The 14,520-nt window shown below is 42.8% G+C and overlaps 1 protein-coding gene across 3 annotated transcripts in view; it reads right to left on the bottom strand.

Annotated features, from left to right (window-relative positions):
• tmprss2.2 (transmembrane serine protease 2 gene 2) overlaps positions 1 to 14,000 on the bottom strand; it is a 76,348-nt gene extending 62,348 nt beyond the window's left edge. For 2 of the 3 annotated variants that reach the window (XM_031896533.1, XM_004912205.4), the window contains exons 1-4: positions 13,913 to 14,000; positions 3,496 to 3,553; positions 1,477 to 1,572; positions 770 to 827 (exon numbers count right to left, since the gene is read on the bottom strand). In XM_031896533.1, the coding sequence (XP_031752393.1) occupies positions 770 to 784 (15 nt within the window). In that variant the 5' untranslated portion in view covers positions 785 to 827; positions 1,477 to 1,572; positions 3,496 to 3,553; positions 13,913 to 14,000. The remainder of the gene's footprint in view (positions 1 to 769; positions 828 to 1,476; positions 1,573 to 3,495; positions 3,554 to 13,912) is intronic. The other variant, XM_002941284.5, reaches the window with a different exon arrangement.
• Between the last annotated feature and the right edge of the window lie 520 nt (positions 14,001 to 14,520).

The raw sequence follows: 14,520 nt of genomic DNA, 5'->3' as shown, positions 1-14,520 counted from the left end.
ATTTAGTTCCATCATAAAATACTTCTCATTGTGATCTACCCACGGGGGTCATTCCCCAACATAATGCAAAACCTGCAGGAATTTAGCAAAGTAAGCAATTCCAAAAATCCATATTAAAGGGGATGTAAACCCTATCATAACACTGTCCCACTGCCCCCCTAGTTTTGCTATAGAAGTTGCCAAAAAACGTAATTATAGATGCAAGGAAATTCACCAATGAGAATTCTACTGACCAAAAACCTTATTATAAATGCAAGAGAAGTGACCAATGAGAATGCTGATTCCCAGCACTGTGTCAGGCCCCTTGCTGGTACCTTACATATAGAGATAATGATGGTATTTTCCCGTCATTATATGGCACAGGAATCAGACATGGGGATAAAGGGACAGACTTGTTCAGTGCTGGGAAACTGTGCTTATTGCTCCCAACTCCAATTGCAGGAACAGAGAACAGGGAGCCGGATTTACTCACATCAGCTGGGATTCTCATTGGGGGATTTATTGCATTTTAATGCAGCCGCTGGCCCTCAAGAGCTGGGAAATAGTTTTATTGTGCAATATTGCTTTAAGAATACAACCCTGATGTTGCTGGACTACAGCTTCCAGCATGCCTCACCCTTCATTATATGTTACATTATTCTGGGGTTTGTAGTCCAGCTGAGTAATGTTTGGTTCAGCAGTGCAGCAGGGTTTACATCCCCTTTAAAGCTGCTTTAGGGCTTTAGACTCCAAATACATACTTCCAAAAGTTTCAAATAAATTCACCTACCACATTGGGTTCCATTTCAGTTTCAAAGCGAGAAGATCAGGAGCTGAATTCGCGTAACCTAGAATGCCAACAAAATAGTTTTATGTGGGAAAACTCTAAAAAAAAAGGTTTAAAACTAATTTTAGAAAAATGGTAGAACATAATCCCACGTTTACAGTCAAACCCTGATTTTACATTTTTCAGTGGTCAGCAAAATTAGAGTTTTCCTGCAAAAATGGTGTTCCAAATCCAGACATGATGCTGTCCCACTGCGCCCCCTAGTTTTGCTATAGAAGTTGTCGAAAAATTATAGATGCAAGGAAATTCCCCAATGAGAATTCTACTGGCTAAAAATCTTATTATAAATGCAAGGGAAGTGACCAATGAGAATGCTGATTCCCAGCACTGTGTCAGGCCCCTTGCTGGTACCTTACATATAGAGATAATGATGGCATTTTCCCGTCATTATATGGCACAGGAATCAGACATGGGGATAAAGGGACAGACTTGTTCAGTGCTGGGAAACTGTGCTTATTGCTCCCAACTCCAATTGCAGGAACAGAGAACAGGGAGCCGGATTTACTCACATCAGCTGGGATTCTCATTGGGGTGATTTCTTGCATTTTAATGCAGCCGCTGGCCCTTGAGGGTTCGGCTGTATAGATCTGGCTAAAAATTCTTTGGAAAGAAAAAGGGCGTGAGTAACAAACATGGCTGCGGGGACTTACCTGCTATAAAAACAGATCTAATCCTTCAGTACGTGGGTGTGGAGGCCAAGCGGTAGCCAATAATGTTGCTTTTCATTCCATACACTGTTGGGCCATCTTTTCAAAATAAAGAAATTCAGATGGGTAGGTGGATAGATATCAGTGCATATTACCAACATCAACAATGCTTAAAACTTTAACAAAGATGACATAGGGGGGGATACTCAGAGTGGTGAATACTGAAAAGCTCTAAAACTATACCCCCTTATGTAATAAAAACCACGAAGTTTGCCCAGAAGCAGTAACCCATAACAACCAATCAGCAGGCAGAATTTACTGCTCACCCATTTAAAAGAAAACATCTTATTGGTTGCTATGGGTTACTGCTCCTGGGCAAACTTGGTGGTTTTTATCACATATTGGTAGTGATGAGCGAATCTGTCCCGTTTCGCTTCGCCAATAAACTCACGAATATTTCCAAATATTCATGAAACGGCGGAAAAAATTCACGAAACAATGAAAATATTCGTGAAACGGCGAAAAATTCACGAAACAATGAAAAAAATTGTCGCCCGCAACTATTCTTTTGACGCGCAACTATTCTTTTGTCACCCACAACTATTCTTTTGACGCCTGCAACTATTCTTGCGACTATTCTTGCGACAATTTGGATGTGCGACTATTCTTTTGATGCCCGTGACTATTCTTGCGACAATTTGGATGCACGACTATTCTTTTGACGCCCGTGACTATTCTTGAGACAATTTTTGGACGCGCAGCGAATTTTTCCGCTGCAAATTTTTTCATCCGTTTCGCGAAACAATCCGCCAATGCCGAAACGCGGAAATTCGCCGCGAATCCATGCCTGGCGAAACATTTCGCACGTCACTACATATGGGGCTATAGTTTTAGAGCTTTTCAGTTTTCACCACTTTGAGTATCAGAGCCGTACAACTAACAACTGATCTCTTATCAGACTTTGAAAGGGACATTATAGGGTTAACTTGTCAATAAGATCTTGCTGATTGGCTGAGCTCTCCGCCATTCAGGAGCTCTCTTTACAGATGCTGGATGAGGTTGTTAAACTACAACCCCCACTGTGTAGTGTAATAGCTCAGATTAAAGGATAAGATGGATGCCAGGAGCTCTTGCAAAACAAAGTAACTGTTTATCTGTCCAAGACAAGGATGGTAATGCAGGGTTAATCAGTACTCACTCAGATGAGGTATAACAGGATTCAGCAATACAATTGATGTTAAAGCAGATTAAGCAGTAGAAGTATGGTGGCCACCGGTTTATCCCTTCTCATAAAGAGGTTGGGCAGAGTAAGGCAACCAACAGAGTGACAGGAGGCAGCTCACCGGTTTATCCCTCTCTTGGTAGAGGTCGGGCAGGGTTAATTGCTGGCCTATGTCCCTGGAACTTCTGTGTCCCTAATCTAAGGCAAGTGAGCCTGTGGGAGACTACTCCTTTACTCTCTCTCCTGGGTGGAGCATAAAGCTGCTCTTTCTATATAAGTTCTGCCTTCCTCACTTTCCTAGAAAGTGCTATAATGTTATTTAACCTGTTCTAGCTTTACCTCGTTCACGGGGCCCTGTCCCCGACTTCACCAAGGGTACTTGTCCCCTTAGGGCCAAACACTTCTGGGCCGGTTTGGATTCCAGGCTTCAAGGAGCACCCACACAGAACAGTTGCTGTAACCCAAGAAGGAAGAGCCACCTCTTCCCTATCACTATATTAAAGTGCGGTAGGGTGTGGTCTAGCCTTGGGCCAATAACAAGGTATATGTAAATACCAACTAGATATATTTATCCTGCCTAGTGACGAAGAAAAGGAAATATAGGGTTTAACACCATAGGGGCACATTAACCCTATGGGTCCCTACATATACATAATCACAAAAACTTGCAGCAGACAGTTGACTTACTAGAGAAACAAAAATGTGAAATATTGAGGGAAATAATGGGGAGCAAGGTGAGTTCAGTGCATGAAAATGGGGTACAAACAAACATAGGATAAAACAGTGGTGATATACATTACCCCTCTAGTGATGAGCGATTCTGTCCCATTTCGCGTAACGACAGCAAAATTATCGAAACTGCGAAAAATCCACAAAATGTGTTTGTTGCATGATTTTGTCGCCCGTGTCTTTTTTTGTTGCTTGCGCCCATTTTGATGCAACCGCACCCTTTTTTAATGGGACTGCGCCCTTTTTTTTTTTACTCGATCGCGCCTTTTTTTTTTTTTTTTTGCGTGACCGCGTCCATTTTGCCAAGGCCGCGCCTATTTTGCCGTGTCTTTTTTGACACGCAATGAATTTTTCTGCACCGACTTTTCTCGGAAGTTTCACGAAACAATTCACCAATGGCGAAATGAGAAAATTTGCACGCGAATCTATGCCTGGCGAAAAAATTAGCTCATCACTAGTCCCCTCCTGTTTCAGCAGGCTAAAACCCCCATGCACAAAGCAAAAGTCCATACAGAATGTGAGTGGGACAACCCAACTGAACTCTTGGGGGATAGACTGGAATACCGATGTGAGCCGGGCCTGATCCCCAACATTAGTACCCAACCTCTTATCTATGAATGGAAGAAGGTCAAAAGGGATTCTGGGAACAAATTCCTTAAGGCTCATAGAAAAATCCCATTTACATGGGTTCATCCTATAGGCTAAGCTCACCCACTGGCAGGGGCGGGCCAAGTCGACTGGGCGCCCTAGGCAACCCGGTAGGCCACCTCGCCCCTCCACCTTCCCCCCCCCCTTGGCGCGCATGCGCAGTTGAACGGGGGGGCGGGGTTAGCATTGTGATTCTATGGATCATTGCCCCCACCATGTAAGGACAAGCGGCGGGGGCAATGACTAAACAGAGCGGACTAGGGGTAGGCAGGAGAGGCTGCCTGGCGCCCCCCAATTGTTGTGCCCTAGGCAGCTGCCTCTTCTGCCTACCCCTAGTTCCGGCCCTGCCCACTGGGTATAAAGCAGAAGCCAGGATAATAGCTGATGAGATTCCCAACTACAGACCGGTTTCACCCTTCTTGGGGCTCATCAGTGTAGTGCAGGGTTTTCTGATCAGCTTAGGGAGAGCCAGGAGTGGGGATTCACAAACAAGTCAAAAGGGTTGAGGAGACTGCCTCATACATAGTGCAGGGTTTTCTGATCAGCTTAGAGAGAGCCAGGAGTGGGGATTCACAAACAAGTCAAAAGGGTTGAGGAGACTGCCTCATACATAGTGCAGGGTTTTCTGATCAATGGAAGCAAATCTCTCCAAGAATGTTCCAACATCTGCTGGAAAGCCTTCCCAGAAGATCAGAGGGTAGAAGTTTTGCGGACTTTACGCCGTTTAGCGAAGTTTTCGCCGAAGCGAAATGGGACAGATTCTCTCATCAGTATTTATCTGCTCCATGGCATTATTTCTTAAATGAAACATATAGCCCCCCCTAATCTTCTAGGTAATATTGAATAATATTTTGCCAATCACAGCCCTGCAGTCACACAAGCAAACACAGGCTTCAGTTCCCTATCAGGTCCACCTAGCTGCTGATTGGTTCCTGTCCTACAATGCAGTGTGCTGGGAAAGGAGGAAGTCAAATAGAGGGGCGGGACTTGTAGGGTTTTTGGAGACATTTTTCAATAAATCAGCCCAAAACAGAACTTTGTTAGTTCTTTCCTTTTATATTTGGTGCCGTATAATGCACTGAGACATTCTCGTTTTTTACAAAATACGGTATGTCCCCTTTAACTAGCGGGAAGCGACAATAATATGGACGGCGCCAGATTTATTGCTTTGTATAGGCTTTGAAGCGACGCCATTTTCCATCTAAGCAGGATGCTGAATCCATTTAAGAGATACTGACACCAGAAATTAAACATTTTTTTTACATCTATCATAACTTTATCTTTGCATGACCTTAATAATTTGGCCATAACAGTATTTGCCCAATGCTTTTACATTCCCTATCTGATCCCCCATGTTCCTCTATAAGGGGGCGGCCATATTTGTGCAGCAGGAGGCCGTTAGCATTAGAAGCTGTAACTGACAGGTTGATAAGAGACAGTCAGGTTGGCAAAACAGTCGGGTTTAGGAACTCCAAGTAACAATTACTTACACAAGCAGCCCTAACAGCGAAAAACTATCAACATGACCTATAGGGAAGTTTCAAAATACATTTATATTTTGAAAAGTTGTTTTTTAGTGTCAGTATCACTTTAAATATTGTCATGAGTCGGTTAAAAGAATATAATTAAATAAACTGAAGCTTATATAACAGAGAGCACCCATATAGCACCTATATATTTCTATAGGGGAAACAAAGCAGAGCAACCTTTGTGACCCAGTTGTGTTTTGAGTCATTTTGTAAAACCTTTGTGCATATTTTTTGGGTCAAAGAAACTCAGCGACTTATGACTTCACTTCTTTAACAATTCTTTAACTTAAAATGCTGTCCAACCTGCTTTGCTTTTAACGTAAAGCCAAGTGATTATGCTCCCCGGGTAGCCCCGAGGCATGGTTTCCTACCTTACCCAGCCCAGACTGCCTGTAGCCAAAGCCTTTCTGCCCAGACTGCCTGTAGCCAAAGCCTTTCTGCCGAGACTGCCTGTAGCCAAAGCCTTTCTGCCGAGACTGCCTGTAGCCAAAGCCTTTCTGCCGAGACTGCCTGTAGCCAAAGCCTTTCTGCCGAGACTGCCTGTAGCCAAAGCCTTTCTGCCGAGACTGCCTGTAGCCAAAGCCTTACTGTCCAGACTGCCTGTAGCCAAAGCCTTTCTGCTGAGACTGCCTGTAGCCAAAGCCTTACTGTCCAGACTGCCTGTAGCCAAAGCCTTTCTGCTGAGACTGCCTGTAGCCAAAGCCTTACTGTCCAGACTGCCTGTAGCCAAAGCCTTACTGCCCAGACTGCCTGTAGCCAAAGCCTTACTGTCCAGACTGCCTGTAGCCAAAGCCTTTCTGCTGAGACTGCCTGTAGCCAAAGCCTTACTGCCCAGACTGCCTGTAGCCAAAGCCTTACTGCCCAGACTGCCTGTAGCCAAAGCCTTACTGTCCAGACTGCCTGTAGCCAAAGCCTTTCTGCTGAGACTGCCTGTAGCCAAAGCCTTACTGCCCAGACTGCCTGTAGCCAAAGCCTTACTGTCCAGACTGCCTGTAGCCAAAGCCTTACTGCCCAGACTGCCTGTAGCCAAAGCCTTTCTGCCCAGGCTGCCTGTAGCCAAAGCCTTTCTGCCAAGACTGCCTGTAGCCAAAGCCTTTCTGCTGAGACTGCCTGTAGCCAAAGCCTTTCTGCCCAGACTGCCTGTAGCCAAAGCCTTACTGCCCAGACTGCCTGTAGCCAAAGCCTTTCTGCCCAGGCTGCCTGTAGCCAAAGCCTTTCTGCCAAGACTGCCTGTAGCCAAAGCCTTTCTGCCAAGACTGCCTGTAGCCAAAGCCTTTCTGCTGAGACTGCCTGTAGCCAAAGCCTTACTGCCCAGACTGCCTGTAGCCAAAGCCTTACTGCCCAGGCTGCCTGTAGCCAAAGCCTTACTGCCCAGACTGCCTGTAGCCAAAGCCTTTCTGCCCAGGCTGCCTGTAGCCAAAGCCTTACTGCCCAGACTGCCTGTAGCCAAAGCCTTTCTGCCCAGGCTGCCTGTAGCCAAAGCCTTACTGCCCAGACTGCCTGTAGCCAAAGCCTTTCTGCCCAGGCTGCCTGTAGCCAAAGCCTTTCTGCCAAGACTGCCTGTAGCCAAAGCCTTTCTGCTGAGACTGCCTGTAGCCAAAGCCTTTCTGCCGAGACTGCCTGTAGCCAAAGCCTTTCTGCCCAGACTGCCTGTAGCCAAAGCCTTACTGCCCAGACTGCCTGTAGCCAAAGCCTTACTGCCCAGACTGCCTGTAGCCAAAGCCTTTCTGCCCTGACTAACTATAGCGGCACAGCCTGTAAAATCATACGACAACTGTGGTGGCGCCGACTAGTACAGGGACCCCAGCACATATAGATATAGTAATAGAGAGAAATACCCCAAAGTCAATCCAAAAAAGCATGTTTTCCCCTAAACACATAAACATAGAAATATATACCTTTATAAATAGACAGTCAGATCTTGAGTTACTTATTTTCAAAATGAATATATATACAGTACTATATTATAATACAATTAAACAAGTAACTCTTTATATTACAGCCAGAAGATAGGTGCAATTTGACTCTAGGTTTGACTGAGCAACCAACCAAGAGTGGCTAAAGACATATACAGGTATGGGATCCCTTATACGGAAACCCGATATCCAGAAAGCTCCAAATTAAGGAAAGCATGTCTCCCATAGACCCCATTTTAATCAAATCAGATTTTTGATTTCCTTTTTCTCTGTAAAAATACAGTGCTTTGTGTTTGATCCCAATTCCCAACTAAGATATAATTACCCCTTATTGGGGGGCAGAACAGCCCTATTGGGTTTATTTCATGGTTAAATTATTCCCTTTTCTTTGTAATAATAAAACAGTACCTGTACTTGATCCCAACTAAGATATAATTACCCCTTATTGGGGCAGAACAGCCCTATTGGGTTTATTTAATGGTTAAATGATTCCATTTTCTCTGTAATAATAAAACAGTACCTGTAATTGATCCCAACTAAGATATAATTACCCCTTATTGGGGGGCAGAACAGCCCTATTGGGTTTATTTCATGGTTAAATTATTCCCTTTTCTTTGTAATAATAAAACAGTACCTGTACTTGATCCCAACTAAGATATAATTACCCCTTATTGGGGGCAGAACAGCCCTATTGGGTTTATTTAATGGTTAAATGATTCCCTTTTCTCTGTAATAATAAAACAGTACCTGTACTTGATCCCAACTAAGATATAATTACCCCTTATTGGGGCAGAACAGCCCTATTGGGTTTATTTAATGGTTAAATGATTCCCTTTTCTCTGTAATAATAAAACAGTACCTGTACTTGATCCCAACTAAGATATAATTACCCCTTATTGGGGCAGAACAGCCCTATTGGGTTTATTTCATGGTTAAATGATTCCCTTTTCTCTGTAATAATAAAACAGTACCTGTACTTGATCCCAACTAAGATATAATTACCCCTTATTGGGGCAGAACAGCCCTATTGGGTTTATTTCATGGTTAAATGATTCCCTTTTCTCTGTAATAACAAAACAGTACCTGTACTTGATCCCAACTAAGATATAATTACCCCTTATTGGGGCAGAACAGCCCTATTGGGTTTATTTCATGGTTAAATGATTCCCTTTTCTCTGTAATAACAAAACAGTACCTGTACTTGTAATGTTATATCTTAGTTGGGATCAAATACAAAGCACTGTTTTATTTTTACAGAGAAAAAGGAAATCAATTTTAAAAATCTAAATTATTTGATTAAAATGGAGTCTATGGGAGACAAGCTTTCTGTAATTCGGAGCTTTCTGGATATCGGGTTTCCGGATAACGGATCCCACACCTGTATAACCAGTATAGTAAAGTGTGTGGAGGTGGGTTTCTGAAAGCTAAGTGTTCTTGAAAATTCCCCCTCAAAGTATGACTCCATCTGATGTTGGTTTGATTTCCATGGAGTCTGTTTATAACACCATGACAGCTAGAGGTGAACACAGTTTCTTCCAACAAAGCTTTCAATGAACTGAAAAATAACTTTCTGCTGAACGGTAGAAAACTGTCATCACAAATTCATTTCTTTGGAACAGTTGTTCCGTAGGGGAAAATCAACCTGGGGGCTTTCTCTATAGATAGACTTCCTTCTGTCTGTGTACATGTCTATAATGGTAACGCCAGGGATAGGACAATACAATTACCCCACCTTGTACACAGAAATGCACGTGTAACACGTATACAGGCAGAATTAACATCTTCCAGAAGTGTTTTATTGCTTCAACCCAGAACTAGTGATGAGCGAATCTGTCCCGTTTCACTTTGCCAATAAATTCGCGAATCTTTTAAAAGATTTGCGGAACGGCGTAAATGTCACGCGGAAAAAAAAATTGTTACCCGCGACTATTCTTGCTGCAATTTTGGACATGCGACTATTCTTTCGACACCTGCGACTATTATTGTGACTATTTTGGACGTGCAGCTATTCTTTCGACGCCTGCGTCTATTCTTGCGACTATTTTTGGACGCGTGACTATTCTTGTGATAATTTTAGACATGCGACTATTCTTTCAACGCCTGCGACTATTCTTGCGACTATTTTGGACGTGCAGCTATTCTTTTGACGCCTGCGACTATTCTTGCGACTATTTTTGGACGCGTGACTATTCTTGTGATAATTTTAGACATGCGACTATTCTTTCGACGCCTGTGACTATTCTTGCGACTATTTTGGACGTGCAGCTATTCTTTTGACGCCTGCGACTATTCTTGCGACTATTTTTGGACGCGTGACTATTCTTGTGATAATTTTAGACATGCGACTATTCTTTCAACGCCTGCGACTATATTTGGACGCGTGACTATTCTTGTGATAATTTTAGACATGCGACTATTCTTTCGACGCCTGTGACTATTCTTGCGACTATTTTTGGACGTGCAACTATTCTTGCTGCAATTTTGGACATGCGACTATTCTTTCGACGCCTGCAACTATTCTTGCGACTATTTTTAGACGCGCGACTATTCTTGCGACAATTTTGGACGTGCGACTATTCTTTCAACGCCTGCGACTATTCTTGCGACTATTTTTGTACACGCGACTATTCTTGCGACAATTTTGGATGTGTGACTATTCTTTCGACACCTGCGACTATTCTTGCGACTATTTTTGGACGTGTGACTATTCTTGCGATAATTTTGGACGTGCGACTATTCTTGCGACAATTTTGGATGTGCAGCTATTCTTTTGACGCCTACGACTATTCTTGCGACGATTTTTGGACGTGTGACTATTCTTGCTTTAATTTTGGATGTGCGACTATTCTTGCGACAATTTTGGACGTGCAGCTATTCTTTTGACGCCTACGACTATTCTTGCGACTATTTTTGGACGTGCGACTATTCTTGCAATAATTTTGGACATGCGACTATTCTTTTGACACGTGCGACTATTCTTGCGTCAATTTTGGACGTGCGACTATTCTTGCAACAATTTTGGATGTGCGACTATTCTTTCGACACCTGCGACTATTCTTGCGACTATTTTTGGACGCGTGACTATTCTTGCGACAATTTTGGACGTGCAGCTATTCTTTTGACGCCTACGACTATTCTTGCGACTATTTTTGGACGCGCGACTATTCTTGCAATAATTTTGGACGTGCGACTATTCTTTTGACGGCCGCGACTATTCTTGCGACAATTTTTGGACGTGCGGCGAATTTTTCCGCGGCAATTTTTTTCATCCATTTCGCGAAACAATCCACCAAAGGCGAAATGCAGAAATTCGCCGCAAATCCATGCCTGGCGAAACATTTCACCCATCACTAACCAGAACCAGTCCCGCTGACTTCAGCAGAGTGCAGTATCAAAATCTCTGTGGTGATAAAAATGGAATTGCGAAGATATTAAATTTCAAGGTTTCAAAATCCTGAGCATTTGAATGAAGATATTCGACCGCTACATTCTGGCACGTTTCGAGTATAAAATAAAGTGAATCTCACGAATTTAAAATGAGTAAATTGGCCCAAGTATCTTCAGTTTTTCTCTATCAATACAGGTGGTCTGGGGCTCCCAATTATTGCCTATCACTATAAAGACACAAGGCCTCGTGTACAATGCCTCATGTTAGAGTCCTGCAGTAGGTTGGGTACCCGTGGGTTAAATGCAAGAAAAGTGGGTAGAAAGTGGGTAGAAAAATGTTTTTTTCTACCCCAGCCCACTTCTGATGATGTCACTTCTGGTTTACAGCGACAGAACTTCCTGTTTAATGGTGGTCAGCAGGTCCCAGATTGGGTTGTGGATAAGGCAGTTGCGGGTCAGGTTGGGCAGTGGGTCCAAGCGGGTAGAAATGCAGGTTGTGGGTCTAGGTCATGGACTGTGGGTCATGGGTCTGGATCAGGGTTCCAAAAATGGGTTCCATGCAGGACTCCACCTTACACAGTGGGAAAAGTACAAGAAAAGACCGCAACTGGTCATTTTGTTACACTTTTCCCACTGTGAGGGCCATTGTGCAAATGCTTCAGGGTCAGGGATGATCTTCAGGGATGAGCACTAGGGGGCATACTCTTGTGCCCCTTGCTCCCCCACCCCTACAGTGTTAGACCAGTTTCAGCATGGTTCCTCCTGCCATGGGTAAAACACAGAACAAGTGGAGTCAGCCTGCTGCCATTGACCCAAACTACGGAACCCAAACATCAAGCTAAATATCAGTTGGATATCACTTCTGTCTGTATAAACGTAACCCTGTGAATATGCAAAGAATGATGATACACCTTCCCATGACTGGCAGTACTGATAACAACTCTAGAACTGGAAATACTAGATATGAACATATAAAACTGGACTCAACTGGCCATCAAGAACAATAACCCCTCTGCCCTTGAAAGGGACAGTGTAAGCCTTGGTCACCAATATATAACTGTGCCAGCCATTACCTAATAATTACCTCTACAGTTACCTGACCCACTGCTACCCAATAATCCCCAAAACATGTATCAGATTGAAAATGCCACAGAATGGATTCCAAAAACCTGCGAAACTGTCTCTCTCGCCTTTAACTAACGTTGCTCAATATTCATAAGCTGGTTAAAGAATGGCCAATAATTTGGGCATTGGAATTTATGTCTAAATTTCTGGTGGAGTTACACGTAGAAACTCTTGACAATAATAAGGAATGATGTAGTGGGGGCCCTTTACAGAGCGCTGGTAAGGCCCCATCTAGAATATGCTGTTCAGTTTTGGTCTCCAGTGCTCAAATGGGACATTATTGAGTTAGAGAGGGTCCAGAGAAGGGCAACTAAGCTGGTAAAGGGTATGGAACGTGGAAAAACTTATTGACTTGAGTATAAGCCTAGGGTGGGAAATGCAGCGGCTACTGCTAAGTTTCAATAATCAAAATAAATACCAATACAATTACATTAAACGAGGCATCAGTGGGGTATATGTTTTTAAATATTTATTTCAAAGAAAAACAGTAAACTAGCTCTGTAAGCGGAGAAGAGGGTCAACAAAAACAATATGGTATCAACAATGATACCTTAAGAGTACTACCCCCTTAGCTCAATCAGCAACCCAGCTAAAACACAAAGTTAAAATCATTCAAAACTATATATAGATTATATAGAATATAAAGTGCAATGTCTAGTGCAGAATGGGACAGGTGAGGATGGTAGATAAAGATGAATTTGGGAGCGGGCCAGGGCACTGGAGGGTCTGGTTGCAGGTGGCCTAATTTGCACACAAAGGGCAGAGGGTGCTAGTCTGGAGGGACCCATGGTACCCGACTCAAGTATAAGCCGAGGGTTACTTTTTCAGCACATTTTGGGTGCTGAAAAACTAGGCTTATACTCGAGTATATACAGTATGTATAAATATATAAAGGGATCATATAATAACCTCTCTAATGTTTTATTTACCAGTAGGGCCTTCCAACAGACACGAGGGCACCCACTCCGTTTAGAAGAAAGAGGTTACCGTCACCTCCCGAGGTGGAGAATTCCCTGGATGATTTCTCTGCCCGAACATTACCGAATACAAACATACACGAGCAAGTTGGATTTCGTCTCACTACTCCAACGTGAAGCTGTTGAAAAGTTTCCAAAGAAATGTCCTTATCTGACCAACACGGCGCTGCCAGCTCCTAGGCGGCCAGTTTATCCACATTTTTGTGGTTTTAGCGGTTTCTAAAACCATGATTAAACTCACTTTCTCTAAAACCACAAATGCCAAATGATCTATTAAAAAAGCCTTTTAAAAAGAGCACAAATGAAAAAAAAAGTGGAAAAAAAAACAGAGCATCCAAAAAAATCCAAAAACCTCTAATTAGTGATGAGGGAATTTTTTTAGCATGGATTCGCAGCGAATTTCTGCATTTCGCCATTGGCAAATTGTTTCAGGAAACTTCCGTGAGAATTCGCTGCGGAAAAATTAATCACTCATCAAAAATTTCGTTGCGCGTCACATTGGGTGCGATCGCATCAAAAAAGGGCACAGGTGACAAAAAAAAACGGGCAACCAAAAAAGACGAAATACACGTGGGTGACTAAAAAAACGTGCGACAAATGCTTTTTACGAATTTTTCGCCATTTTGCTAATTTTCTTGCCATATCGCGGATTTCATGGCGAAGCGAAACAGGACAGATTCGCTCATCACTACCTCTAATGCCACAAAGCCAAAGAAGATCTTCCAATGGAGAATAGGACAACTGCCCATTGACTTCTACTTGCCCTCGACAGCTTTTAGATGTGGTTTTATATGTGGCTTTTACCCTTAATAATTTACGAACACAAAAAATTCAAGTTTTACTGCAAAAAAAAAACACAAATCAAGAAAGACAAAAAATCCGAAGGTTAACAAATGCCACTATTACCTGGACGAGACTTCTCTGTATCCTCAGCAGTTGTTTCTCTGTGTCATTTGTTTGTCTGTATGTTCCTAGGGGAGGCAAAGAGGAGGCGAGACATACAGGTTTAGTGAGAACACCTACCCCACACACTGTCCAATGGGAACAGTCGGCTTTATACTTGGGAATGAGGAAAAAAGGCAAAAATAAAAAGTGCAAATAAGTTAAATTCCTAAATGGTAAATAGAATGTGATCTGCAAATTGTTACTGATTTATTAACGGGTTGTGATCATTGGCAAACATTAAATTGTTTAAAGTACAGGTATGGAATCCCTTATCCGGAAGCCTGTTATCCAGAAAGTTCCAAATTAAAGAAAGGCCATCTCCCATAGACTCCATTATAAGCAAATTATTATAATTTTTAAAAATGATTCACTTTTCTCTGTAATAATAAAACAGTAGTACTTGATCCCAACTAAGATATAATTACCCCTTATTGGGGGCAGAACAGCCCTATTGGGTTTATTTAATGGTTAAATGATTCCCTTTTCTCTGTAATAATAAAACAGTACCTGTACTTGATCCCAACTAAGATATAATTACCCCTTATTGGGGGCAGAACAGCCCTATTGGG

The sequence above is a fragment of the Xenopus tropicalis genome, chromosome 2, assembly GCF_000004195.4.
Source record: "Xenopus tropicalis strain Nigerian chromosome 2, UCB_Xtro_10.0, whole genome shotgun sequence".
NCBI lineage: Eukaryota > Metazoa > Chordata > Amphibia > Anura > Pipidae > Xenopus > Xenopus tropicalis.
The sequence above is the reverse complement of the archived record's forward strand: the minus strand, read 5'-3'. Positions and strand labels throughout refer to the sequence as shown.